At 53.4% G+C, this 26,844-nt stretch overlaps 1 protein-coding gene across 2 annotated transcripts in view; it reads right to left on the reverse strand.

Moving 5' to 3' along the window:
• Positions 1-817: 817 nt before the first annotated feature.
• The window catches only part of DAP3 (death associated protein 3), a 28,507-nt gene continuing 2,480 nt past the window's right edge, over positions 818-26,844 (reverse strand). The window contains exons 3-14 of one of the 2 annotated variants that reach the window (XR_009756159.1): positions 14,504-14,659; positions 13,267-13,368; positions 12,260-12,368; positions 11,575-11,667; positions 11,149-11,279; positions 9,375-9,455; positions 8,505-8,663; positions 5,720-5,779; positions 3,149-3,238; positions 2,594-2,711; positions 1,862-2,032; positions 818-1,700 (exon numbers count right to left, since the gene is read on the reverse strand). Coding sequence is in view for 1 of the 2 variants with exons in the window: in XM_061566166.1 (XP_061422150.1) it covers positions 1,947-2,032; positions 2,594-2,711; positions 3,149-3,238; positions 5,720-5,779; positions 8,505-8,663; positions 9,375-9,455; positions 11,149-11,279; positions 11,575-11,667; positions 12,260-12,368; positions 13,267-13,368; positions 14,504-14,659 (1,185 nt within the window). In the remaining variant the exon portion in view is untranslated. Of the gene's footprint in view, positions 2,033-2,593; positions 2,712-3,148; positions 3,239-5,719; positions 5,780-8,504; positions 8,664-9,374; positions 9,456-11,148; positions 11,280-11,574; positions 11,668-12,259; positions 12,369-13,266; positions 13,369-14,503; positions 14,660-26,844 lie in introns of both variants that reach the window. The other variant, XM_061566166.1, reaches the window with a different exon arrangement.

Raw genomic sequence — 26,844 nt, forward strand, 5'->3', positions numbered from 1 at the left:
GTCTCTGTACGAGTCTATCCGTTCTCGGTGTGAATCTGTAGATCTCCATGCATCTATCGGTCTGCGAGTCTGGGTCTGTACGCGAGTCTCTGTACAGATCTCGCTCTGTCAGTCTACGGGTCTCAGTACGAGTCTATCCGTTCTCAGGTGTGAATCTGACGATTTCGATGCATCTATCGGTCTGCGAGTCTGGGTCTGTGCGCGAGTCTCTGTACAGATCTCGCTCTGCGAGTCTACGGGTCTCAGTACGAGTCTACCCGTTCTCGGTGTGAATCTCTAGATCTCCATGCATCTATCGGTCTGCGAGTCTGGGTCTGTGCGCGAGTCTGTACAGATCTCGCTGTGTGAGTCTACGGGTCTCAGTACGAGTCTACCCGTTCTCGGTGTGAATCTGACGATTTCGATGCATCTATCGGTCTGCGAGTCTGGGTCTGTGCGCGAGTCTCTGTACAGATCTAGCTCTGTGAGTCTACGGGTCTCAGCACGAGTCTACCCGTTCTCGGTGTGAATCTGTAGATCTCCATGCATCTATCGGTCTGCGAGTCTGGGTCTGTACGCGAGTCTATGGGTCTCCGTGTCAGTCTACAGCTGTGATCTCACATCGAGGTGGTGGTTGATGAGCCAGACGATTGTTCCAGGAGCAGCCGAGTGGTGAATCATCACCACTGTGACGATGCCCCTGGAGTGATGACCTCAGTCTCCGCACACTCGCTAGAGCGTTTGTAATCTCCCATTGGTGAGCGTCATCATCGTCGTCGTCACCACTATCGAGTATCCACATCTGCCTTCTCACGACGAGCGAGCGGACGAGCGCGAATACACAGAGCGAACCTTTACTTCCAAAATGAACAAATAAGCGCGAAGCACAGAACGGCATGTGACGAGGTTACCCGATGAGGTTACCCGACGAGGTTATCCGACGAGGTGCGTCGTACACGGTGCGGGACGTGGAACCACATGGGCTACCGGGGACGTGCGCCGTCTTTTTTAGACGGCGACAACACTATCTGTGTGTGTGTGACACTGGGGCGTGGTGGTGCTGCGGTTAGCACGCTGTGCTACGAACCCAGCAACTCGTAATGGATTCTCACTCGGCCAGCGCCAATTTAGCTGGTAAAATATAAAATAGTAAACATTTTTTTTATTTTACCAGGTGAGGCCCACTCAGCTATGTAGCCCTATTTCAGAAGCGGCCTGGCTATCACAAATGATAGCTCAACGAAGTGGCTTATCGCGTGGAAATTTATAGCAGCCATATGCTCTAAACGCGCGATGCCGATTCTAAATGTGGAGGGAAAAACCGGAGGACCCGGAGAAAAATCCACGCGGTCACGGGGAGAGAGAGACACGCAAACTCCAAATATACAGCAGGCGTCAAGGGTCAATCGAACCCACGACCTCCTGCATACCAGGCAAGGTAGTTAACATCTCGCCACCGTGGTCCCCTCTTCCTGGGGATCCCCTAGGTCAGTCCAACCTTCAATGGAGTACCTGGTGTGATGCGTAAACATCGACACTCGGGGAGACAAAGGCGGCTGGGACGTGTTGCTGTTCATATCACCCACGTGTCATACTGGCCTTCCAGAGGTGCTACTCGCTAACAGCACTGCCCAGCAACCTTGAGGGCTATACAGGGGATCAATTGACTAATGCGACTGTGCCTGCCTGTACGTGGGTGTGAACATGACTGAGCATCTTCTTGGTTCTTTCGGTAAAGTCACGTAGAAGGGAAGTAATACAATAATAAAAATAAAACATAATAAAATAAAATAATAATATAATAATTTTTATGTTTTATTTTTATTCTTTTATTACTTCCCTTCTACGTGACTTTACCGAAAGAACCAAGAAGATGAATCCCTGCAGTCACGAAAGCTTTAAATCGAAATGACTGAGCATGTAGTGCTAAGTATGGGTGTGCGTGAGTACTCGTGTGTGTGTGTGTGCTACAGGAAGGTGCTGATTCTTTCGAAGAGGCTCGGGTTTCTGTTGCTGAGGAAGATGAGCTCCTGTCTGCCTTCTTCTGTCCGACCTGGGCGCAAAAGATAAACGCATCATCTTTACCGAAACCGTCGTCAAAACCATCGATGCCCATCGCCATACGCTGCCGTGTCTTCCCCGCGTGTCGGTTTGTGTCACCGTGCGTGTAACGGTGGGTCCCATGTGTAGCTGTGTCTCCGCGCGCCGCCCGCCCGCCAGAGGTCGCAAACGGGTTTTGATTCCTTACCCGTACCCGGCCGCACCAGGGTCGCAAACGGGTACCCGTACGCGGCCGGGTACCCGTTCCCTACACGTACCCTACCCGAAATGAGTGACAAACGGTTGCTCACCAGTGACTCACGGACTACCCGTACCCGGCCGCACCAGGGTCGCAAACGGCTACCCGTACCCGGCCGGGTACCCGTTCCCTACCCGTACCCTACCCGAAATGAGTGACAAACGGTTATTCACCAGTGACTCACGGCCTACCCATACCCAGCCGCACTAGGGTCGCAAACGGGTACCCAGCCGGGTACGGGTAGCCGGGTATCGGGTAGGGTACGGATATCGGGTACCCGGTTGCGACCTCTGCCGCCCGCCCGCCCGCACTCACTCTTCTCGTGCTGCAGCCACTTCCTCTCCAGGTAGTACTGGTAGCAGCTCTCGAACTCCAGCTCGCTGTAGTCGTTCACCTGCACCGGCACGAAGGGGTCCAGGAGGTCGAAGCCGTCCTGGTGGGATGAGACCGTGACGTACGCAGTGACGCGCAGCTCCGACGTCGACCGTAGCACCGAGGGACCACTTGGTCCTATATGGCCGCGCTATGTTTTCTCCGAAGGACCTTTAGCCTAAAAGTCGCTTATTGTTATTATGATGTACCGGTTATTCTCAGGGGCACAGCGTTATTGAGACTTTATTTTTACCCCCATATCTGTACCAGAGAGCTGCACTTACCCTTGCGCCCTGCTGTAGCAACGATGATGAGTGGGGGCATTGCCAGACAAACCGAAAGACTGTTTTGGAATTTTTGGAATTTTTTCTTAAATCGCAATTTTTGCCTATGACATGTGACAACCCGGTTTTAAACAATGAACCCCCTGAAACCGTCGCCTCAAGTCATCACAATTTGTTGACGGCGAGGTCAGGGGTCGGGGGTCGTGGCCCGTACCTTGCCGAGCAGCTCCTGCGGGAAGTACGAGAGACGGTTGGTGTAGAGGGAGCCGGTCTGCGTCACGGTGGACACCATCGCGCCGTTGCTCTGCACGCAGGCGCCACATGCGGTCACCGCACCGCCCCCGTTACACAACAACCACAACGACACGGCCGCCGTGACGGCGCGTTTGGATTTACGGACAGCGCCGTCGTTCTCGCAATCGTTGGGAAGGAACCACCCCCACAAGATGGACGGCAGTGGCAGACAGGCGGTGAGCGGGCGCCTACTCACAACCGTCCAAGCTCAGTTTAACACGTCGGCTTTTCGCGACCAATATTATTCATAATAAACGTTTTTGGGTTTAGATCGCGTTATTTATAAATGTGTCGTAACCCTCCACCACCCAACATGGCCAATCAGTAAAAAAATGTCACGTTGACAAAAGACAAATAGTTCACTGCTTTAGCCCACCGGTGTGTTGAAGCGTGAAACCACAACATTTACAATTTGAGTACGACGTTTCGCTGGTAATTGCATCCAGCATCATCGGGCAATTCGCCAGAATGGTGAGGCTCTCCTCTGTCTCCCGTTCTTATATAGAGCAGCAGCAGGGTGACGTCATCCAAGCTCTGCAGTCCTCTATACATCACGATGCTTTCAGCCAATTAATCGGCGTTTGTAAGTTTTGGGAGAAAACGCACGCGAGCGAGCGGGCGGGCGATGCTCTATCCCCCGTACAGAAGGAACAGATGGAGATTAGTCCGCACTGTGCTGCACCGCCATCTCTGGCAGGGCGTGGGCACTTCCTGAACGTCCACAGGAAGGGAGGTTGCACAACATCCGAGCGGTGATCCACCAACCGTCGCCATCTCCACGGCGCTGGACCAGAGGCTACGCGCGTAGCCGCCGCCACCGCCGCCTGGCTAACTCCGGTGGAGCATGCTTGGCTACGGTCGCGAAAGAAGTTCAACCTACGCATAACAGTACCACCCACGTATGCTGCACTTCATGTGCACGGTACGTAGCCAACCGCACTGATCGGGAGGTCTCGTCGCACGGTAAGATTGATTGCAACGGCGCACCTCGCCAAGACGTTCTTACAAAAAAAATGAGGCCACACCGAAAACGTGTGAAGAGTTCATACTCTTAGGTTTTTTCGGTAAAGTCACGTAGGTAAAAAATTTAAATTAAAAATTCACGACGTTTCGGAAGCAACACAAGCCTCCGTCTTCCGAAACGTCGTGAATTTTTAATTAAATTTTTTAGCTACGTGACCTTACCGAAAAAACCTAAGAGTATGAATCCTTGCAGTCACGAAAGCTTCAAATCTAGTGTGAAGAGTTACCCGCAAATTACTCGAGCAGGGATTACGTGGAGGGACACTGCGGGGGCCCCCCCCCGCCCCCCTTAAAACGAGTCTTGCGGCTCTGCGAGGCTGTCCTGGGGTAAACAAATGCAGCAACAGTAGTAAGAGCAGAAGACGTTGCCACATTCGGTGTCGTGGTCCGCAGTGGACTGGACTTGTAATCGAGAGCTCAAGGGTTCCATTCCATCTCCCTGAGTGGCGGCTCAAACAATGGGGGGTGATATTCTTGGTTCTTTCGGTAAAGTCACGTAGAAGGGAAATAATAAAACAATATAAAGATAAAATACTAATTCTCACGACGTTTCGACTGCAACACAAGCAATCAAAAAATTAACCCGTAAAAACAAAGTTTTTCACTATAAATCCTTTATATGCGTGGCATCGGGGCGGCTAGAGTCCTCTCGTCCTCTGGCTTGAGATGGCTGCCGCCTATGGGTCAGATGATTGTCTGCCACCATTAAGCAATTGGTAATTAAATATATATAAATATTTTAAAAAAAAATTTCACGAAAATTAATTGTCACGCACAACGAGTCTGTGTGCAAAATGTCAGCTCGATTGGATCACGGGAAGTGGGTTAAAAAACGACCGAAAGATTTGCACGGTCGCAAGCGAGCAAGCAAGCACGCAAGCACGCAAGCGAACTTAATATAAAGGATTTAAAAATACATTTTTATTGATTTATATTATTTTATTATTTCCCTTATACGCGACTTTACCGAAAGAACCAAGAATATGAATCCCTGCAATCAGGAAAGCTTTAAATCTAAATTTTATGGGGGGTGAGTTTTTGTAAATCTCCCCCGCCCCCGCCGCCCCTACCACGGCCTCTGTCCACCCAGCAGTGCGATTGGGTTCACCGCAGCCGCCCCGATAGGTCCGCGTGTGGCGACGGGTAAAAAGCGTGGGTACTTCTCCCCACCTCTTGCAAGGTGTATTGGCCAGTGTGGAAGAGTAGGCCAAAATAAAACCCTTTCAGAGGGGAGCTCTAAGGGCTCCCTCTAGTGGAAGCTCCCTTCTGCCGGCAGCGACGTGAGCCCACAATTGCGGGGGCTGCGCCTTTACCGGAATCGCTGGATGATCCCAGATTCCAATTTCACAGCGAGGGAGTTTCATTGCGCCGCACACACACACAGACGTCGTAACAACTGCTGCATTGTCCAGCGTTATCGATCCGCTGCTGGACGGGGGGGGCGGGGGGTGGGGGAGGAGTGGCTCACCCAGTCGTTGAGGACGAACTTCTTCAGGTTGCGCAGCAGCGTGACGTCTTCAACGTTCACCTGGTGTGGGGGGCGGGGGGGGGGAGGAGAGAATATGGTGTGGGGGGCGGGGGGGGAGACATAGGGAGGAAGAGGACCAGGAGGGAGACACGGGGGGCAGGAGGATGGGGATTGGAATGGAGAGTGTGACCACAGCAGGGACCACAACCCATGAATCTCCAGCAGCCACTGGCTCCAGCCGCGCCGCATGCCCGGAGCTCTCCTTGTTGGTGTGTTTCTGTCTGTCTGTCTACGCTACGAACCCGGCGACCCGAGTTCGATTCCCGCTCACGGCAAACACCAGCGACGATTATCTGAATCGGTCGTGGGCCTCCCCTAGGTCGGCTCAGCCTCAAATGAGTACCTGGTGCGGTGTGTAGTAAACATCGCCACTGGGGAGACAAAGGCGGCAGGGCGTAATGCTGCCCACCCACCCCCTCGTGTGCCGTGCCGGCCTTCATAGGTGCTACTCGCTAACAGCACTTGCCCCTACAGTCTGTTCAGGCTATACGGGGGAATTCTAGATTTGAAGCTTTCGTGACTGCAAGGATTCATACTCTTAGTTCTTTCGGTAACGTCACGTAGGTAAAAAATGAATTAAAAATTAATAAAAATAAAACAATAAAAATCACGACGTTTCGGAGGCAACACAGCAACATATCTGTACCTATCTAAGGTACAGATATTTTGCTGTGACGGTTTCACCTGAAGACGGAAGCTTGTGTTGCCTCCGAAACGTCGTGATTTTTATTGTTTTATTTTTATTAATTTTTATTTCATTTTTTACCTACGTGACTTTACCGAAAGAACTAAGAGTATATACGGGGGATCTTTGTCTTTGTTTGTCTGCACCAAGGTGGAGCTATTGGCGGAGCGGTTAGTCCACTGCGCTGGTGACGGGAGAACAGGCGGGAGTTGCTAAGGATGGGTTAGGGTAAGCCTTGGTCATAGCTGGGGGGGGAGGGCAGGCAGCAGCAGTAAGGGTGGTGATCGTGGTGGTGATAAAGGTAGGGGTGGTGATGGGGGCAGCGATAGGGGTAGTGATGATGGGGTGGTAGTAGTAGTGGGGTGTGGGGTAGTGGTGGGGGTGGTGGTGATAGTGTTGGGGGGTAGGCATGGTAGTAGCCGAGGAGTGGGGGCAGTGCATAGGAGCAGCAGGACGATTATGTTGGGCTCGGGGAGAGGAGATGGAGATCAATCTGGATTTGAAGCTTTCGTGACTGCAGGAATCCATACTCTATGTTTCTTTCGGTAAAGTCACGTAGGTAGAAAAATAAAACAAAAAATAACAACTTCGATTTAAAGCTTTCGTGACTGCAGGGATTCATCTTCTTGGTTCTTTCGGTAAAGTTACGTAGAATGGAAATAATAAAATAAAAAAAATAAAACATTATAAAATACAATTCTCACGACGTTTCGGCCACAACGCAAGCAGCCGTTCTCAGGTGAAGAACAGGTCTGTCGGGAAGACAGAGTCTCATTCAGACTCTGTCTTCCCGACAGACCTGTTCCTGTGGCCGAAACGTCGTGAGAATTATTTTATTGGTTAATTTTTATTATTTTATTATTTCCATTCTACGTGACTTTACCGAAAGAACCAAGAATACAAAAAATAACAAATCACGACGTTTCGATCGCAACACAAGCGGTCGTCCTCAAGCGGAAAAAATCATCCAGCACTGGAACTGCTGAACCGGTTCAGCAGTTTCACCGCCGGATTGTGTTGCGATCGAAACGTCGTGATATATTCATTTTAGTTTTATTTAATTTGTCTACCTACGTGACTTTACCGAAACAACCAAAGAGATGGCGATTGTTTCAAGGGAGGAACACAAGCGGGTTCTTAGTGAAGACGATCGCTCTGTGTGCTGTAGTCGGAGTTGGTTCGAGTGAAGGGGAGGTGAGCAGAGACTGGGTGGCAGAGGTCGCAAACGGGTTTTGATTCCTTACCCGTACTCGCCCGCACCAGGGTCGCAAATGGGTACCCGTACCCGGCCGGGTACGGGTACCCATTTGCGGCCGGGTACGGGTACCCGTTCCCTACTCATACCGGTACCCTACCCGAAATGAGTGACAAACGGTTACTCACCAGTGACTCACGGCCTATCCGTACCCGTACCCGGCCGCACCAGGGTCGCAAACGGATACCCGTACCCGGCCGGGTATGGGTAGCCGGGTATTGGGTAGGGTACGGGTATCGGGTACCCGGTTGCGACCTCTGCTGGGTGTCAGGGTGAGGTCTCTCTCTCTCTCTGTGCGTGCGTGGGGCTCACGATGCTGAAAAGGGAGAGATGCGTGACTGGGTGGCAGGGTGAGGTTTCTCTCTCTCTCTGTGCGTGCATGGGGCGTGCTATGGGGCGTGCGTGGGGCGTGCACGTGGGGCGTGCGTGGGGCGTGGGTGGGGCTCACGATGCTGAAAAGGGAGAGATGCGTGACTGGGTGGCAGGGTGAGGTCTCTCTCTGTGCGTGCGTGGGGCGTGCGTGGGGCGTGCGTGGGGCGTGCGTGGGGCGTGCGTGGGGCGTGCGTGGGGCGTGCGTGGGGCGTGCGTAGGGCGTGCGTGGGGCTCACGATGCTGCGGTCCTCATTGTGCAGCGACGGAGTTGGTTCGAGTAAAGGGGAGGTGAGCAGAGAAAAGGGAGGGATGCGTGACTGGGTGGCAGGATGAGGTCTCTCTCTCTGTGCGTGCGTGGGGCGTGCACGTGGGGCGTGCACGTGGGGCGTGCGTGGGGCGTGCGTGGGGCTCACGATGCTGCGGTCCTCGTTGCGCAGCGACGTGCGTCCCCAGAGCGCGTTGACGCTGTCCACGGCCACCAGCAGCGGCTGCGCCATGGTGGCGCTCTGCTGCTTGAGCTCCTTGAAGAGGGCGCCCACCACGTCGCTCGCCACCTTGGGCCGCAGCAGGCCCTGAGCGCACGGACCGCGATCGCGGGCGACCGTCAGTGACGTCGCCGTACAAGCCGTCGTTGTCGTCGTCATTCGATCGTCGGCATCAGCTTTGCCGTCAATGTCATCCGATCACCGCCACCGTCGCCACCAACATCCAAGCATCATCATCGTTTTTGTCAGTCTTCAAATCATTGTCATCGTCGGCAACATCAATCACCATTGTCACTGTTGTCATCCAATCACCACCAACGTACAATCAACATCGTCATCACATAATCATCATCGTCGTCGGTCGTCCAATCGGCACAATGAACATCCCATCTCGCAGTTGATTTTTCGGTCGGATCGTGGGCTGCTCTGAAACATTACCGGTGGTGCTGAAGCGGCGATGCACTGGCCACGTCTCGTCACCACGTGACAACTTTATACATTGGCTGTGTCGGACGGAGGGAGGTTTTACAACACGCATTTTTACTTGCGCAATCTGCCCCAAAATTCAACTCTGAATCATAATATCGGTCGCCAAAGCCCACGTGTTAAATCATCCACTCACTGGCAGCATCATCATCATCGCCATCGTTACCATCACCCAGTCACCATTAGCATCGTGGCTTTCTATTCACAAGCCCCTTGGCTCCTCCTGCCCCTCGCCCCCCACAACTGCCACCCCCCCACCAGCCCCCCCCGCCCTTGACGCCGGCGAGCAGAGTGTGACGGTGCCGCCGTTACCAGTTCGATCATCTCCAGCAGCGGCTTCCCCTGCTCCGTGCTCTCCCGCTTGCTCCACGAGTAGCTGTTCCGCGTCGTCATCTGCACACGCCGTTGCCCACCACCTCCTCCGTGTCAGTGTGGACGGGCTCGCTGTGAGTCTACGGGTCTCTGTGTGAGTCTATGGGTCACTGTGAGTCTATGGGTCTTTGTGTGAGTCTATGGGTCTGTGTGTGTGTCTACGTGTCTCTGTTTGAGTCTATGGGTCTGTGTGTGCGTCTATGGGTCTCTGTGTGAGTCTATGGGTCTCTGTGTGAGTCTATGGGTCACTGTGAGTCTATGGGTCTTTGTGTGAGTCTATGGGTCTCTGTGTGAATCTATGGGTCTCTGTGTGCATCTATGGGTCTCTGTGTGAGTCTATGGGTCTCTGTGTGTGTCTACGTGTCTCTGTTTGAGTCTATGGGTCTGTGTGTGCGTCTATGGGTCTCTGTGTGAGTCTATGGGTCTCTGTGTGAGTCTATGGGTCACTGTGAGTCTATGGGTCTTTGTGTGAGTCTATGGGTCTTTGTGTGAGTCTATGGGTCTGTGTGTGCATCTATGGGTCTCTGTGTGAGTCTATGGGTCTCTGTGTGTGTCTACGTGTCTCTGTTTGAGTCTATGGGTCTGTGTGTGCGTCTATGGGTCTCTGTGTGAGTCTATGGGTCTCTGTGTGAGTCTATGGGTCACTGTGAGTCTATGGGTCTTTGTGTGAGTCTATGGGTCTTTGTGTGAGTCTATGGGTCTGTGTGTGCATCTATGGGTCTCTGTGTGAGTCTATGGGTCTCTGTGTGTGTCTACGTGTCTCTGTTTGAGTCTATGGGTCTGTGTGTGCGTCTATGGGTCTCTGTGTGAGTCTATGGGTCTATGTGTGAGTCTATGGGTCTCGGTGTGCATCTATGGGTCTCTGTGTGAGTCTATGGGTCTCTGTGTGCATCTATGGGTCTCTGTGTGAGTCTATGGGTCTCTGTGTGTGTCTACGTGTCTCTGTTTGAGTCTATGGGTCTGTGTGTGCGTCTATGGGTCTCTGTGTGAGTCTATGGGTCTCTGTGTGAGTCTATGGGTCACTGTGAGTCTATGGGTCTTTGTGTGAGTCTATGGGTCTTTATGTGAGTCTATGGGTCTGTGTGTGCATCTATGGGTCTCTGTGTGAGTCTATGGGTCTCTGTGTGTGTCTACGTGTCTCTGTTTGAGTCTATGGGTCTGTGTGTGCGTCTATGGGTCTCTGTGTGAGTCTATGGGTCTATGTGTGAGTCTATGGGTCTCGGTGTGCATCTATGGGTCTCTGTATGAGTCTATGGGTCTCGGTGTGCATCTATGGGTCTCGGTGTGAGTCTATGGGTCTCGGTGTGCGTCTATGGGTCTCTGTGTGCGTCTATGGGTCACTGTAAGTCTATGGGTCTCTGTGTGAGTCTATGGGTCTCGGTGTGAATCTATGGGTCTCTGTGTGAGTCTATGGGTCTCGGTGTGCATCTATGGGTCTGTGTGTGAGTCTATGGTCTCGGTGTGAATCTATGGGTCTCTGTGTGAGTCTATGGGTCTCGGTGTGAATCTATGGGTCTCTGTGTGAGTCTATGGGTCTCGGTGTGTATCTATGGGTCTCTGTGTGCGTCTATGGGTCACTGTAAGTCTATGGGTCTCTGTGTGCATCTATATCTCAAACGATGGACCACAAAGTGGTGACACAGACAAGCCACGCACTGGGGAAGGCCTTCTGCTCGTGACTTCTCCCATGACCCCACGACCCCACGACCCCCACCTGCTTGAGGAGCCGCTCGTTGGTGGTGCGGAAGTGGCCGAGCCACGACACGGCCTGCATCGGCGTGTCCACCCGGCCCGGCCGGAACGCCGACGGCATCAGCTGCCGCACGTCCTTCAGCCACTGGTGAGCTGCAGCGAGACGGAGCGAGCAGCCCATCAAGACGGGCACGGAGCAACCAGGGCGCGCTGCGGTACGCACTCGCGTGAACACACACGAGGCTCGCGGACGCACACACGCACACACACGCACGCACACGCTCACGCACGCACACACACGCACGCACACGCGCGCACGCACACACACGCACGCACACACACGCACGCACGACAAGCCACGCGAGCCGCGAGGCGGCGTGAGCAACGCAACTTGGGGGGGGGGGGCCGTGCCTCAGACCTCGCCGCGCAGCATCGGCGGCGACCGTACCGTCGGGGACGTGCAGCACCATCCACCCCTGGGAGGCGCAGTAGTGCACGGCGTGGCACAGAGTCATCGACTTGCCCGTCCCCTTCTTCCCGTCTGAGCGGCGGCGGCGGCGACGGTCGTACGGAGCTCAGGGAAAACCGACGGAACTTCACGACTCCATTTACCGCGGCCCAGAGGACGGAGCGCAAAGTGGCCGCCGACGGAACGGCGGACGGGAACGGACCGCGGGCGCGCGCCTCGGGTGTACCGCCGAGGTTGCCCCGAGAGCGTAAAGTTGTTGACGGGAGGTGCGACGGCCGCTGCTCTGACGAGAGGCGCGAGCAACGACGACGAACGGAACGGAACTGAATTTGTAAGTTTGCACAGAGAGACGCACGGACGGAATTGCACCGAGACACGGGAGGAGGAACGCGTGGATTTTTCTCCGGGTCCTCCGGTTTTTCCCTCCACATTGAGAATCAACGTCGCGCGTTTTAGAGTATCTGGCTGCCATAAATGTCCACGCGATGATGGTAAGCCGCTTCGCTGTGAGCTATCATTTGCGATGGCCAGGTCGCTTCTGAAAACAATAGAGCTACTCAGCTCAGCGAGGCCTTACCTGCTCAAGTAAAATTGTTTTAAGTCTCAAGTTAAGATAACGACGATGCCGACGATGTCCGATTCGCGTTGTCCGCATGCAGGATACAGATGACGTAGCGCACGACCGGCAGGGAGAGGTCGCTGCCCTTGAGGAGCGCGATGAGTTCCAGCGCCGGAGGCCGCACCATCAAGGACGCCTCTTGAAACGTGCGCATCTACACGGGGACACACGCGCACGGGGGGACACGTGGTGACGCACCGCGCACCATGTGCTCGTTCGAGGCCGAGTCGACCTAAGGAAGGCCCAGGACCGGTTCGGTTAATCGTCACTGGTGTTGGCCACGAGCAGGAATCGAACCCGGGTTGCGGGGTTCGTAGGACAGCGGTCGGAGCGTTGCCGCTCCCCGCACACGGAGACACGCCTCGTTAAATGTGCGCGCCTGCACGGTGACATGGGGACACGTGGAGACACGCACGGAGGCACAGAAACACACGAGGACGCGGAGACACATGGGGTCACACAGCAGCACATGGGTACACATGGGCACACGGAGACACACAGAAACACACGGGGACACGGAGACACACAGGGGTCACGGAGACACATGGGGACGCACGGGGGACTCTGAGACACACATGTGAGGACACGGACACACGGAGACTTACGAGGACGCGGAGACACATGGGGTCACACAGCAGCACATGGGGACACACAGCAGCACATGGGGACACACAGGCACACGGAGATACACAGACACACGGGGTCACAGAGACACATGGGGACGCACGGGGACTCGGAGACACATGTGGGGACACGGACACACACGGATACAGGGAGACACACACGGAGACACGGAGACACATGGGGTCAAACAGCAGCACATGGCTACACACGGGCACACGGAGACACACAGAAACGCACGGAGACACGGAGACACACACGGAGACACACATGGAGACACACACGGAGACACACGGAGACACACAAGGACGTGGAGACACACACAGGGGTCAAGTAGCAGCACACGGGCACGCGGGACCACAGACCCAGTGCCAGGCTTGAGTGCCCTCTGGGCCCAGTTGACCCGCGACCTCTGACGCGGTGACCCCCACCTGCTGGTAGAACCTGCGGGGCAGGCCGTGCGGGAAGACGGTGGCGAGGTCGGACGGGGAGATGGTGTAGAATCGCCCCGCGTGGCTCTCCGAGTGCAGCGCCTGCAACCAAACGCAGGCCCCGTTCATTGTCAACTCTCCGTCATCATCATCATCCACCACTACCAGTAATCCTCCCAGCAGCAGCAGATTTTGGATAGCCATCGAACAAAGACGGTCACCGCATCGCACGCTTTCAGACGCGCTTCTGCAGCCGTCTGGAACGTTCTACCTTATAAATTAGGACGCCACTGGAGCTGTGAACTTTTAAATCTAGATTGAAAAGTACATTTTTTAGAACTGCTTTTTGTCTCTAGTTTGTTGTCCTTCCCCCGTATGGTGCGAAAGAAGTTCAACACACATACATCCTTCACGTGATCACCATCACCGTCGTCGCCGCAACCTTGTCGTCAACGTCGTCATCATCACTCTCACCGTCATGATTTCGTGCGTAACGTCACACGGCCATTCTCACTCGCGATCGCGTCACGCTCGGCAGAGTCGCAAACGCCGCGAGTGCAGGCCTCCCTCGCTCCACGCGGTAGTAGGAGTAGTTGTAGTAGATGCTTTCCAAAAAAAGGGGCGCACAAGGTGAAATTGTGTAGCATGGACCCACATGGTCACCCAACGCACAAAGCACCGCACGAGGAGACAGCTGCCTGCAGAGGAGCACAGAGTACACACACAGTACACCGTGTACACACACACAGTACACACAGTACACACAGTACACACACAGACAGTACACACACACACAGTACACACACAGTACACACAGTACACACACAGTACACACACACAGTACACACAGTACACACACACACAGTACACACACACAGTACACACACAGTACACACGCTGCACGCACACACACACACTACACATGCAGTACAGACACACTACACACAGTAAGCACACAACGTAGCACCACGTCCGACCGCATATCCATCCGCACGTCGAGTGAATTCCAACCGCGTGATAAAGCGAAGTTTTTGAGTAGAAACAGCTTGGCCGCACGGACAGCGCCACGCATCACCAACCCCGCGTCGAGCGAGGGGGACCCTGCGCCGGGGTTGACTCAACTGCCCCGAGCCATCGCTGTCGCGCGATCCGTGCGTCCGCGAACCGGACCCGTTGCCCGGCTCTCCCTCACGGCGGCAAGTGAAAAAGCCGCTTCCCCAATCGCGCCACGACTCACCGGATCGGCCTGCGCGGTCCGGAAGATGGCGCGCGGCTCGCTGGCGGTGATGTCACGCGGATCCTGGGGGGCGACGGCGGCGGTGAACTCGGCCTCCGGAGCGGCCGACGCACAGCACGCACGCGTTCCGGCGTGCAGCAACCGGCTCAACGGACTCTACAATGGGGGCACGGAATACGGGGGGGGAAGGGGGGGGGACTGAGCGCAGTGTGTGGTGTCTTGTGGGCAAGACGTGGTGCCCTCTGCTCACGACTGTAGATCCACGAACGTTTCCTGGAGGGGGGGGCTTTTTCGAAATAAAAGTTGTGGTCATCCCGTGACCTCTGCAAGTTGTTTCCGTCCCGTGACCTCTGCAAGTTGTTTCCGTCCCGTGACCTCTGCAAGTTGTTTCTGTCCCGTGACCACCGCTAGTTGTTTCCGTCCTGTGATCTCTGCTAGTTGTTTCTGTCCCGTGACCTCTGCCAGTTGTTTCCGTCCCGTGACCTCTGCTAGTTATTTCTGTCCCGTGACCTCTGCCAGTTGTTTCCGTCCCGTGACCTCTGCCAGTTGTTTCTGTCCCGTGACCTCTGCCAGTTGTTTCCGTCCCGTGACCTCTGCTAGTTATTTCTGTCCCGTGACCTCTGCTAGTTGTTTCTGTCCCGTGACCTCTGCTAGTTGTTTCTGTCCCGTGACCTCTGCCAGTTGTTTCTGTCCCGTGACCTCTGCTAGTTGTTTCTGTCCCGTGACCTCTGCCAGTTGTTTCCGTCCCGTGACCTCTGCCAGTTGTTTCTGTCCCGTGACCTCTGCCAGTTGTTTCCGTCCCGTGACCTCTGCTAGTTATTTCTGTCCCGTGACCTCTGCTAGTTGTTTCTGTCCCGTGACCTCTGCTAGTTGTTTCCATCTCGTGACCTCTGCTAGTTGTTTCCGTCCCGTGACCTCTGCTAGTTGTTTCCGTCCTGTGACCTCTGCAAGTTGTTTCCATCCCGTGACCTCTGCTAGTTGTTTCCGTCCCGTGACCTCTGCTAGTTGTTTCCATCTCGTGACCTCTGCTAGTTGTTTCTGTCCCGTGACCTCTGCTAGTTGTTTCCATCCCGTGACCTCCGCTAGTTGTTTCCATCCCGTGACCTCTGCTAGTTGTTTCCTTCCCGTGACCTCCTCCAGTTGTTTCCGTCCCGTGACCTCTGCTAGTTGTTTCCATCCCGTGACCTCTGCTAGTTGTTTCCGTCCTGTGACCTCTGCTAGTTGTTTCTGTCCCGTGACCTCTGCCAGTTGTTTGTCCCGTGACCTCTGCCAGTTGTTTCTGTCCCGTGACCTCTGCCAATTGTTTCTGTCCCGTAACCTCTGCTAGTTGTTTCTGTCCCGTGACCTCTGCTAGTTGTTTCTGTCCCGTGACCTCTGCTAGTTTCTGTCCCGTGACCTCTGCTAGTTGTTTCTGTCCCGTGACCTCTGCTAGTTTCTGTCCCGTAACCTCTGCTAGTTGTTTCTGTCCCGTGACCTCTGCTAGTTTCTGTCCCGTGACCACCAGAAGTTGTTTATGTCCTGTGACCTCTGCCAGTTGTTTCTGTCTCGTAACCTCTGCTAGTTGTTTCTGTCCCATGACCTCTGCTAGTTTCTGTCCCGTGACCACCAGAAGTTGTTTCTGTCCCGTGACCACTGCAAGTTATTGCCCTCCCATAACCCCCGCGAGTTGCTGCCATCCCGACCCACAGCTGTGTCGTCTGGACAGGATTGAGAACGCATCGCGGCTTCACATCACAGTCCACACCCCCCCAACCCACCAGTCGGTCAGCCCCGTTCGCTCGTTACGAGGGACAAGGGGTATTGGAAGGAGGTCGGTTTTCTGCTTTATTTTTTTGTTTGTTATTTTAATGGCGCGGGCGTTTAATACAAGAGGTCACGGTCGTCCTCTCGATCCACGTTGGAGACAGATACTCCTTGTATCGGCTGTGCAGGGATTGCTGCACGTCGTTCAGACTCATTTGGAATGCGTTTGTTAGAACATCAGCACCAGCCATAAGAAGAAGGAGGAGTGATGGAGTAAAAAACCAAAACTAATTTAATGCGATGGGTTAATTTTTAAATCCTTTATATTAAGTTCACTTGCTTGCTTGCTTGCGCGCTTACGACCGTGCAAATCTTTCGGTCGTTTTTTAACCCACTTCCCGTGATCCAATCGAGCTGACATTTTGCACACAGACTCGTTGTGCGTGACAATTTATGTTCGTGAAAATTTTTTTCCTAAATTTTCCACTTTTTAGGAATTTTTTTTTCATATTTAATTTAAAATACCAATGTGATAAAAATGAAACTCTTACTCAAGAAAAACAGAAATGAATAATAAAATAAAACCGATGCCACGCATATGAAGGATTTATAGTGAAAAACTTTGTTTTTAAATTTTTTCTGTTCTGTGCAGTCGTTGGTGACCATGGCTGAGAACATCACCGTGTGACTTGAGACCCCGATTTAAATCGCTGCGGCCGTAACCCGGATTCGAACCCAGGACCTCAGCGGCGCGTGCTCAGCATCTCTTGAGCCGAGTCAGTGGCCACCTCTGCTTGGATTGGACTTTAGTGAAGCCAACCGGATGCACCTGGCCGCGTGTTCTGCGTGTGCGGCGATGTTTCAAGGTATCCGCAAGCGTGTCAGGCGATCCTTCGTTACGTTGAGAGACACCGCGAGACTCTTAAGGAGCAAATTTCGATTGAAAAGCTTTCGTGACTGCAGGGATTCATATTCTTGGTTCTTTCGGTAAAGTCACGTAGAAGGGAAATAATAAAATAAAAATAAAAAATTCTCCCTTCTACGTGACTTTACCGAAAGAACCAAGACTATCTTAAGGAGCATTCAACATCTTTAACGATCGCGATCTCCCCGTGTGCATCCCAGAGGTCGCAACCGGGTACCCGATACCCGTACCCTACCCGATACCCGGCTACCCGTTTGCGACCCTGGTGCGGCCGGGTACGGGTAGGCCGTGAGTCACTTGTGAGTAACCGTTTGTCACTCATTTCGCAACGTCTTGTCTCTTCTCACAATTCAAGTTCCTAGAATCAACCCACCCGCGCCTGCAACATGGCTTCATCCCAGAGGTAGCAATCGGGTACCCGTCTCCGTACCCTACCCGATACCCGGCCGGGTACGGGTAGCCGGGTATCGGGTAGGGTACGGGTACCCGATTGCGACCCTGGTGTGGCCGGGTACGGGTACGGAATCAAAACCCGTTTGCGACCTCTGGTGCATTCCCACGTGTGTCCCAGCGCGTGTCCCCATGTGTGTGTGTGTTCACGCGTGTTCCGTTCCCGTATCTCCCCATGTGCGTCAATGTATGTGTCCGTCTTTGTTCCCGTGTGTGTCCCTCCCATGTGTCCTCACGTGTGTCCGCGTTTCTCCATGCCCTCCATGTGTGTCCTCGCGTCTGCTCAGAGCATGTCATGAAACATTACGAAGAGCGCACTTAAATACGTCCGAAAAATCCTCCAACGATAACGAATCGAACCGTGAATTAAATTTGCCAACGCTCTGGCGGCACAGCTCATATTAATAACGGAGGAAATTGAAAGGGGTAGGGTTTTTTTTTTATACAACAAATTGCGGTTCTGGCTGGCAGGGCCTTTTACAGAAACATTAAGGGTGACCTTTAGGCTGAAGCGGCGATCCTTTCATTTCGCGCGACAGAAAATAAAATTGAATTCCTTTTTTTCCCCCTCTCGCTTAACAATTTTTTTCCGCTCCCCTTCTTCCCGAACGGAACGCGATGAGAGCACCCCCGACGTGCATCGGCAACGTATCAGCCGACGACGACGAGAGTCACCTCCTCCTCGTCATCGGTGAATGTCGAGGTGAGGCGGTATCTGTCACGAGGGTGAGGAGGTTAATTGCCCACGTGGTCTCCCTCACCTCCCCACCGCCCGTGACTAAGGCCTCCCACCAACCGTCCCACCTGCTAGCCCACGAGCCTCTGGCCTGCTCACCTGCCTGCTAGCTAGTCCATTAGCCCGATAGACCATGAACTAGCCCAGCATCCCGCGAGTTCGCTAGCCCAGCAGCTCACCAGGTCCCCTGCTCGCCCACCCACTCGCGAACTATCCCCCACAGGTCACCAGCGAGCCCACTAGCCGCTCACTCGCTTGCACGCCTGTTCCCTCGCGTTGTTTTCGAGAGGGGAGGGTCGCGTGGAGGTTGCGTGGAGGTCGCGTGGAGGTCGCGTGGAGGTCGCGTGGAGGTCGCGTGGGGGTCGCGCCGTGAACGAGCAAGCGAGTCCGCTCGAGGCCGCTGGACGCCGGCGTCCATCGCGCGGCCACGACACGAAGGTCGTGTCCCCCCCCCCGCGTCTCACTGTACGCATGCACTGTACGCATGCACTGTACGCATGCACTGTACGCATAACGCCGCCCTCGCGTTTCCACGTTGCCGCATCCCCACCGCTCCTTCAACGGAGGAGAAATCGCACGTCGACGCGAACTCTCTCTCCTCTGTCTCTCTCCTGAAGCCCTCTCGTCGTGGCCGGCAGACCTCAACACACGCAACTGGGTAGTCTGATGCCGCGTTTCACAAACTCAGCGGGCCCCAATCGCATCGCAGTACAGCCGCCGTGCAAAAGTAGCTTGCCGGTGCACTGTGGGTAATTTGCACGATCGCCCACAATCCACCAGGACGGCACCTCGTGGGTTCGCGCATTCAATGCGATTGGTGTTAATGAAGCCTCGGCAAGGCCTGGCGAGACTGTGGGTTGCTCAGCTGGACAGAAAGTGTTTCGCCCTCATACAGGTTCATCAGTTTTCCAGAGACACAATATTACCACTGACGACGATCATGATGACGATGCCGACGACTTTAAAGATGCTACTGCTGTTGCTGCTATTGTTGATGAAGATGCTGCTGCTGCTGCTGCTACTGAGGATGTTGTTGACAAGGACGATGCTGACATTGATGATAACCTGCTGCTACTTTTTGCTGTTGATGACGATGAAGCTGCTGCTACAGACAATGATGCGGTTGATTTTAATCATTAAGATGATGATGATGAAACTGTTGACATAGAAAATGATGGAACTGTTGACACCAATTATGATGCGGATGCTGCTGCTTGTACTGATGACATACCTGTCAACCCATACGTTTTACCCGTATTCTTCTACTGGGAAACTGCGTTTTCAGGTCCATACGGTGGTTTCAATACCGTTCCAACAAAAATAATTGTCTACTTGTTTGTGTTTCTCCTTTGTGATGGGGCATTGTAGGAATAACATTGAGATTTCTAAGGGCACGGGATGACCAACAAGGTCTGAGAATTGGTCTACAATAATGTAGTGTGGTGAAATACGTGGCACGCACTGTCGGCTGATGGCAACCGAGGACAAACACGTGCGCGTGTGCAACATCAGGTTGCCTCGGTCAAACCGCCACCTAATTTGGGAGAGAAGCTGGTTCAGACCGGGTCGGCCCGGGGTCGCACGCTGACACACCGGAGGTGTTGCCAGGGAGACGTGCGATAAGAGGCGATTGACGGCCTGAGAGGCACCAGCCTGACAGGCCCTAAAGAGACACAACGGAGGAGCTGGACAATTGGGAGGGGAATATAAGGACGGGCGTGAGAGCGGAGCTGGAGTTCGTGTTGCTGGGGACAAGAGAGAGAAGACGTCTCGCCGCTGCCGCTGCCGCTCAAGCCGGGAACGGACATCAACCCTCACGAGTCGACGGGCGGGTGATGGTCGATCCACCCGCCCGGGACGGACGAGTGAGTGGGTCTGAGGGAACGTAGGCGAGGGCAGCGGTGGAGTGTGAGAAGCCGAGCGCAAGCCTCTGTGTGAGCGCTGTGTGCGAGTCTCTGTGTGCGAGCTGCTGAGTGCAAGTCTCTGTGTGGGCGCTGCTGTGTGCGAGCTGCTGAGTGCAAGTCTCTGTGTGGGCGCTGCTGAGTGCAAGCCTCTGTGTGGGCGCTGCTGTGTGTGAATCTCTGTGTGAGTGCTGCTGCGTGCGAGTCTCTGTGTGAGCGCTGCTGCGTGCGAGTCTCTGTGTGAGCGCTGCTGTGTGCAAGTCTCTGTGTGAGTGCTGCTGTGTGCAAGTCTCTGTGTGAGCACTGCTGAGTGCAAGTCTCTGTGTGAGTGCTGCTGTGTGCGAGTCTCTGTGTGAACGCTGCTGTGTGCAAGTCTCTGTGTGAGTGCTGCTGTGTGCAAGTCTCTGTGTGAGTGTTGCTGCGTGCAAGTCTCTGTGTAAGCGCTGCTGTGTGCAAGTCTCTGTGTGAGCGCTGCAGTGTGCAAGTCTCTGTGTGGGCGCTGCTGTGTGCAAGTCTCTGTGTGGGCGCTGCTGTGTGCAAGTCTCTGTGTGAGCGCTGCTGTGTGCAAGTCTCTGTGTGGGCGCTGCTGTGTGCAAGTCTCTGTGTGAGCGCTGCTGTGTGCAAGTCTCTGTGTGAGTGTTGCTGCGTGCAAGTCTCTGTGTGAGCGCTGCTGTGTGCAAGTCTCTGTGTGAGCGCTGCTGTGTGCAAGTCTCTGTGTGGGCGCTGCTGTGTGCGAAGCCTTGAGTGCGGAGCTGCTGAGAGCGAGGGCTGCTGTGTGCAGGTTAGCGAGGTGTAACGTAGATAAGAGTGGGAATTGGTTAACAGAAGTGACCGTATAGACAGCGATAGGAGTGCCTACCACTGGTGCAAGAATAGGCTAATAAAGTGTAAGCAGGTGAACTGTTACAACGTGTCAGTCTGAGTGATTTTTCAAGACACTACAATAAGGTAGGACATCGAAAAGGGGCTGTGATGATGGAAGGCGCAGTCGGCACTGATGATGCCAACGCTATGATGCTGATCTTGTTGCTGCTGCCGATTGCTGACGATGATGACGACGATGCTGCTGCTGCTGACACCATCTTCACCGTTTGCCCTGGGAGACACGAGCTTGCGAGATTGTATCCGTGTCTCCCGGTGCCGCTCTCTCTCTCGGACGGGCGTCATCAATGACCGCTTAACGCCGCCGCCCGCCCGCCCCCACCCTCCGCAACGCCAGCACCACTGAGGTCGCTCCCCGCCTCCCGTGACCCGACCTTTAGAGTCGCGTGGCACGGGCCGGCTCGGGGGACCGGCGAGATTCAATCAGCGGCGCCGTGGGCGTCGTCGGTGAGGGGGGGGGGGAGGGATCGTGGCGGGGATCGCATGCGGTGCGTGCGGAAAGAACCCCTTGTCGATCCACTGCTGGATGACGGCAACCGCCCCCCCCACGCGCCCCCACGCTGGTCGGTGCTGGTTGAAGGCGGGGTGGGGAGCGTAGGGGACGCTGGAGCAGAGCGGGGCGGGATTCTGCTGCGCCGCTTCTCCGCCCACGGAGGGCCGATTTGATGAATGACGCCGCGCGGAGTCCTCCGACAGGAGACTCGGCACTCCACGCGACATTACGGCGAGATTAAAACTAAAAATAAATATATAACGAGCGCACAGACACTCTCACGCGCACACGGAATCGACCACTAACTCTCTCGTCACTCCAGAGCTCACGGAGCGAGGGAGTGCCGAACGTGTCGAAGCACTCACCGCACAAAGACGCCCCGGCTAGCCAACGCAGACTGTTGGGGCAAGTGCTGTTAGTGAGCACCTATGAAGGCCGGCACTGCACACGAGGAGGTGAATAGGCAACAACAAGCCCTTTTATCTCCCCAATACTGATGTTTTACACACCACACCAGGAACTAATTTAAGGCTGAGTCGACCTAGGGGAGGCCAAAAACCTATTCAGACATTCATCACTGATGTCACCCATGAGCGGGAATCAAACTCGGGTTGCTGGGTTCGGAACGCAGCGCGTTAACCCATACACCACCGTTCGCCTACGTTGCGTTTTGCCCTCACTATGACTCGCTCGTAATTTAGCCAGAGACAATATTATCCCAGCGCAGCGTGCTAACCACTCTACCACCGCCCCACCCGCACTAAGACAAAAATCCCCCATATCGCCTTAAAAGACTGTTGGGGCAAGTGCTGTTAGTGAGCACCTATGAAAGCCAGCACTAGACAGAAAGCGGTGGGTGGCCAACACCACGCCCGGCCGCGTTTGTCTCCCCAGTGGCGATGTCTTATACACATTGCACCAGGTACTCATTTGAGGCCGAGTCGACTTAGGGGAGGCCAAGGACCAGTTCAGATAATCTACACTGGTGTTGACCGTAAGTGGGAATCGAACTCGGGTCGCCGGGTTCGTAGCGAAGCGCGCTAACCGCTGCGAATAATATACAACAAAGACAAAGCTCCACCATGTAGCCTTAACAGATTGTTGGGGCAAGTGCCCCGACAGCTCCCCCCCCCTGCCTGCACACACACACATGGCCACACCGCGCGGTAGCTATCTCTCTCCTCACTCGACTCAATCGATCAATAACCCCCCCCCCATCTCCTCTTTTGCGGTTGCCCTCCGCCCCCGCCCCCCCCCCCACCAGCCGCGTCTCCCCGAGCGCTCGGACGCTCGCGCAGATTTCCCAGAGCTCCCCGTGGACTCCGGCGATTCATTAGCAGCGCCACTCGTCACCAAGTTTTTGCCCGGGCACCCCCCTGCCCTGGGCACCCCCCTCCCTGCAAACCCCCCCCCCCCCCCCCCCCCCCCCCCCACGGACGTTGCCGGATCACGACAACAACGGCACTGCAAGGCGCCGGTCTCGGCACCGGGGGTCCACTTTGTGCTCCTTCCCGAGTCTCCGTAGCTGTTCGTAAATTGAGTAAAATAAAATCCTGGTTTTATCCCGCGCTGCTATCGGCGTCATGGAGAGCAAGAGTTCGCTCGGCTCTTCATGGACCGTTTGTAAAATCATTAGTCTATGGGCAATTTTAGTTGATGGGAAATGTTAGTCTATGGGAAATCCATAAGAGAGGTTTTGGGTTAGATCGCGTAATTATGTGTCGTTAAAACCCGCCACCACCCGACACAGCCAACTAGTAAGGGTTGTCACGTAAACAGAACATGCCAATTCATCACTAGTACAGCACTAGTGTGTAGTGTAGTGTATAGTGTAGTGTATAGTAGTGTATAGCATAGTGTATAGTGTATAGTAGTGTATAGTAGTGTATAGTGTAGTATACTAGTACAGCACTAACCGGTGTGTTGGAGAGCCAAGCCACAACATTTACAATCTCAGTATGACGTGTTAAACTTTCTATGGGCAATGTTAGTCTATGGGCAATGTTAGTCTATGGGCAATGTTAGTCTATGGGCAATGTTAGTCTATGGGCAATGCTAGTCTATGGGCAATGCTAGTCTATGGGCAATTTTAGTCTATGAGCAATGTTAGCCTATGGGCAATGTTAGTCTCTGGGCAATGTTAGTCTCTGTGCAATGTCAGCATGGGCAATTTTAGTCTATGAGCAATATTAGCTTATGGGCAATGTTAATCTATGGGCAATGTTAGTCTCTGGGCAATGTTAGTCTATGGGCAATGTTAGTCTATGGGCAATGTTAGTCTCTGTGCAATGTCAGCATGGGCAATTTTAGTCTATGAGCAATATTAGCTTATGGGCAATGTTAATCTATGGGCAATGTTAGTCTCTGGGCAATGTTAGTCTATGGGCAATGTTAGTCTATGGGCAATGTTAGTCTCTGTGCAATGTCAGCATGGGCAATTTTAGTCTATGAGCAATATTAGCTTATGGGCAATGTTAATCTATGGGCAATGTTAGTCTCTGGGCAATGTTAGTCTCAGGGCAATGTTAGTCTACGGACCGTATAGTATGCCACTGTAGTCTGCGCTCTTTCAACGGAGGACCAGCAAAACTGCACGAACATTATCTCTGCCGAAGCCCTCTCGTCGTGGCCGGCAGAGCTCGACATTGGCATCGAGATACTGAACACATTGCTGCTGCTGCTGCTGCCATCACACGCAAGAATAAAATTTCACAGAGCAGCACAAACCCCTCAGGTTAGAGAACGTGGATATCACCGAGCTTCCGCCGAGATCCCTTCAATCGCAAGTCCAGTTTACGGCACTGCACGCGACCTACCGATCGACTGTGGTGCGAACATTTATACTTCTAGCGGACAGAGGCATCGACGGGAGAGGTTGGGGGTGATTTAAGAAAATTGCCCCCGTTGATAATTGGTTTTTTACCCTTCTATCTGGCAACAAAACTGACACCTTTTTTTACAAGGAGTCATGTTTGCATAGACCACAATACCTGCAGTCATAATGCAAACAAAAAACATAACTCTGATAATGTATGCACTGTCATTGAAGTTGTAAAAAAAGGTGTCAGTTTTGTTTCCAGATAGAAGGGTAAAAAAACAATTATCATATTTCGATTTAAAGCTTTCGTGACTGCAGGGATTCATCTTCTTGGTTCTTTCGGTAAAGTCACGTAGAAGGGAAAAAATAAAATAATAAAAATAAAACTAATAAAAATAAAACATATGTTTTATTTTTATTATTTTATTACTTCCCTTCTACGTGACTTTACCGAAAGAACCAAGAAGAATTATCATATTTTTTACGGGCAAATTGCCCCCGTTGTTTCAACCGCCCACTTTGGCCGGGAAGATGGAATCGAACCGGCGAACACCGTCAACCCGCCGTGGCAAGCAGCGTCCTTTTAAAGCCAAACGATCAGTTTGATGGCGTGCGCACTTTTCTGGTGCCGGGGCCCGGCTTGACCACCCGAGAGGCCCTATCAACCGGGGCCACCTTTGCGCGCGAGCGGCCAGCGTCGTAATTGGCTTCTCCGGGCCGTAGCGCCGTGGTGCGGGGGGCAGATTAAAGGGCCCTTCTCCCCAGAGGTGCGGCTTTACAATGCCAGGCACCAGAATCAGTATGGGATTAAAATAAGCGGCCTCTTTGTCATCTATTTTGAATTTCTTTTATTTATTTATTTTCTCCACGGCCACTCATGCGTCTCGTTTTATTCAAGTATATCGCCCCCCTCCCCCCCAACAACATCCCTCCCCCATCACTACTCCAGCATTTAGATCAGTTTCTAATCTTTTTCAAACGATATTTTGTTCCTGTTCGAAAATTTGGAAGCCACGGCTGCGATTACGATTCACCCTCAGCGATACGTTCACCACAGCGTGAAACAAAAAAAATATATATTTGAAGTCAAACCGCGGCCCTGATTGTTACAACTAACTCAACAAGAATAACGACACATATTGCTCCAGATGTGTATTTATATTAGTTGTAACTGTATTAAATCGTGACGAATTGTTCTGTCATTTCCTTGTTGTGCTGCTCTGGCTTTATATTACGATGCAAGCCGTTGCCCGTTTTGTATTGTTACGCACCGTAATCGTTTGTTAAATTTCAGTGTTTTGATTTTTATATCCTAAATGATAATAAATAAAAATTACGCCGATTTGGCCGCTGCTGTCTGATGTATCAATTTTAAACCCAGCTCTAAATTTGTAACTCCACCGCTGCATGAAATACCTTCCCAGGCCATCCCAATCCACAGCTAGATAGATAGAGGCCTTCCCATACGTCACCACGCCGCTCAGCGCGTGCTGGTCAAGAGGAGGCAACTTCCGGGCCTGCTTCAGATGCCACTCGCCACGGATGCTGGCCATGGCCGAGAATCGAACTTGTGCAGCCAGGTCATGTGCTAACCACTGCGCCAACGCTCCGCAGACAACCAATCGGTACCCGGGATTATGCATGCTTGGTCAACGGATTTGTCGGAAGGGCAGCACGGGTCTCCCTGGACAAGGAGACTCTTGTCTCAATAACCTGCTGTATCTTCTTGGTTCTTTCGGTAAAGTCACGTAGAAGGGAAATAATAAAATAATATAAAACATCATAAAATTAAAATTCTCACGACGCATCGGTCACAACACAAGCAGCCGTCCTCAGGTGAAGAAACAGAGCTGTCGGAGAGACAGCTCTGTTTCTTCTACGTGACTTTACCGAAAGAACCAAGAAGATGAATCCCTGCAGTCATGAAAGCTTTAAATCGAAATTTAACCTGCTGTATATTAAAAGTTAAATCATTAGGTCAGGCCAGGTGGCTCAGAGGTGATCGTGCTGAGCCGGCACCGCTGAGATCCTGGGTTGGTTAAGTTTTAAGTAAAAATGTGTTGTGTCTAACCAGGTGAGGGCCCAAGAGAGCAGCATGAGTCTCAGTCAGAGGTCGCAAACGGGTTTTGATTCCTTACCCGTACCCGGCCGTACCAGGGTCGCAAACGGGTACCCGTACCCGGCCGGGTACGGGTACCCGTACCCTACCCGCGTATCGGGTACGGGTATCCGATAGCGACCTCTGGGATGAAGCCATGTTGCAGGCGCGGGTGGGTTGATTCTAGGAACTTGAATTGTGAGAAGAGACAAGACGTTGGGAAATGAGTGACAAACAGTTACTCACCAGTGACTCACGGCCTACCCGTACCCGGCCGCACCAAGGTCGCAAACGG

This window comes from Lethenteron reissneri, chromosome 1 (assembly GCF_015708825.2).
Source record: "Lethenteron reissneri isolate LAM-NWPU_2019-01 chromosome 1, ASM1570882v1, whole genome shotgun sequence".
NCBI lineage: Eukaryota > Metazoa > Chordata > Hyperoartia > Petromyzontiformes > Petromyzontidae > Lethenteron > Lethenteron reissneri.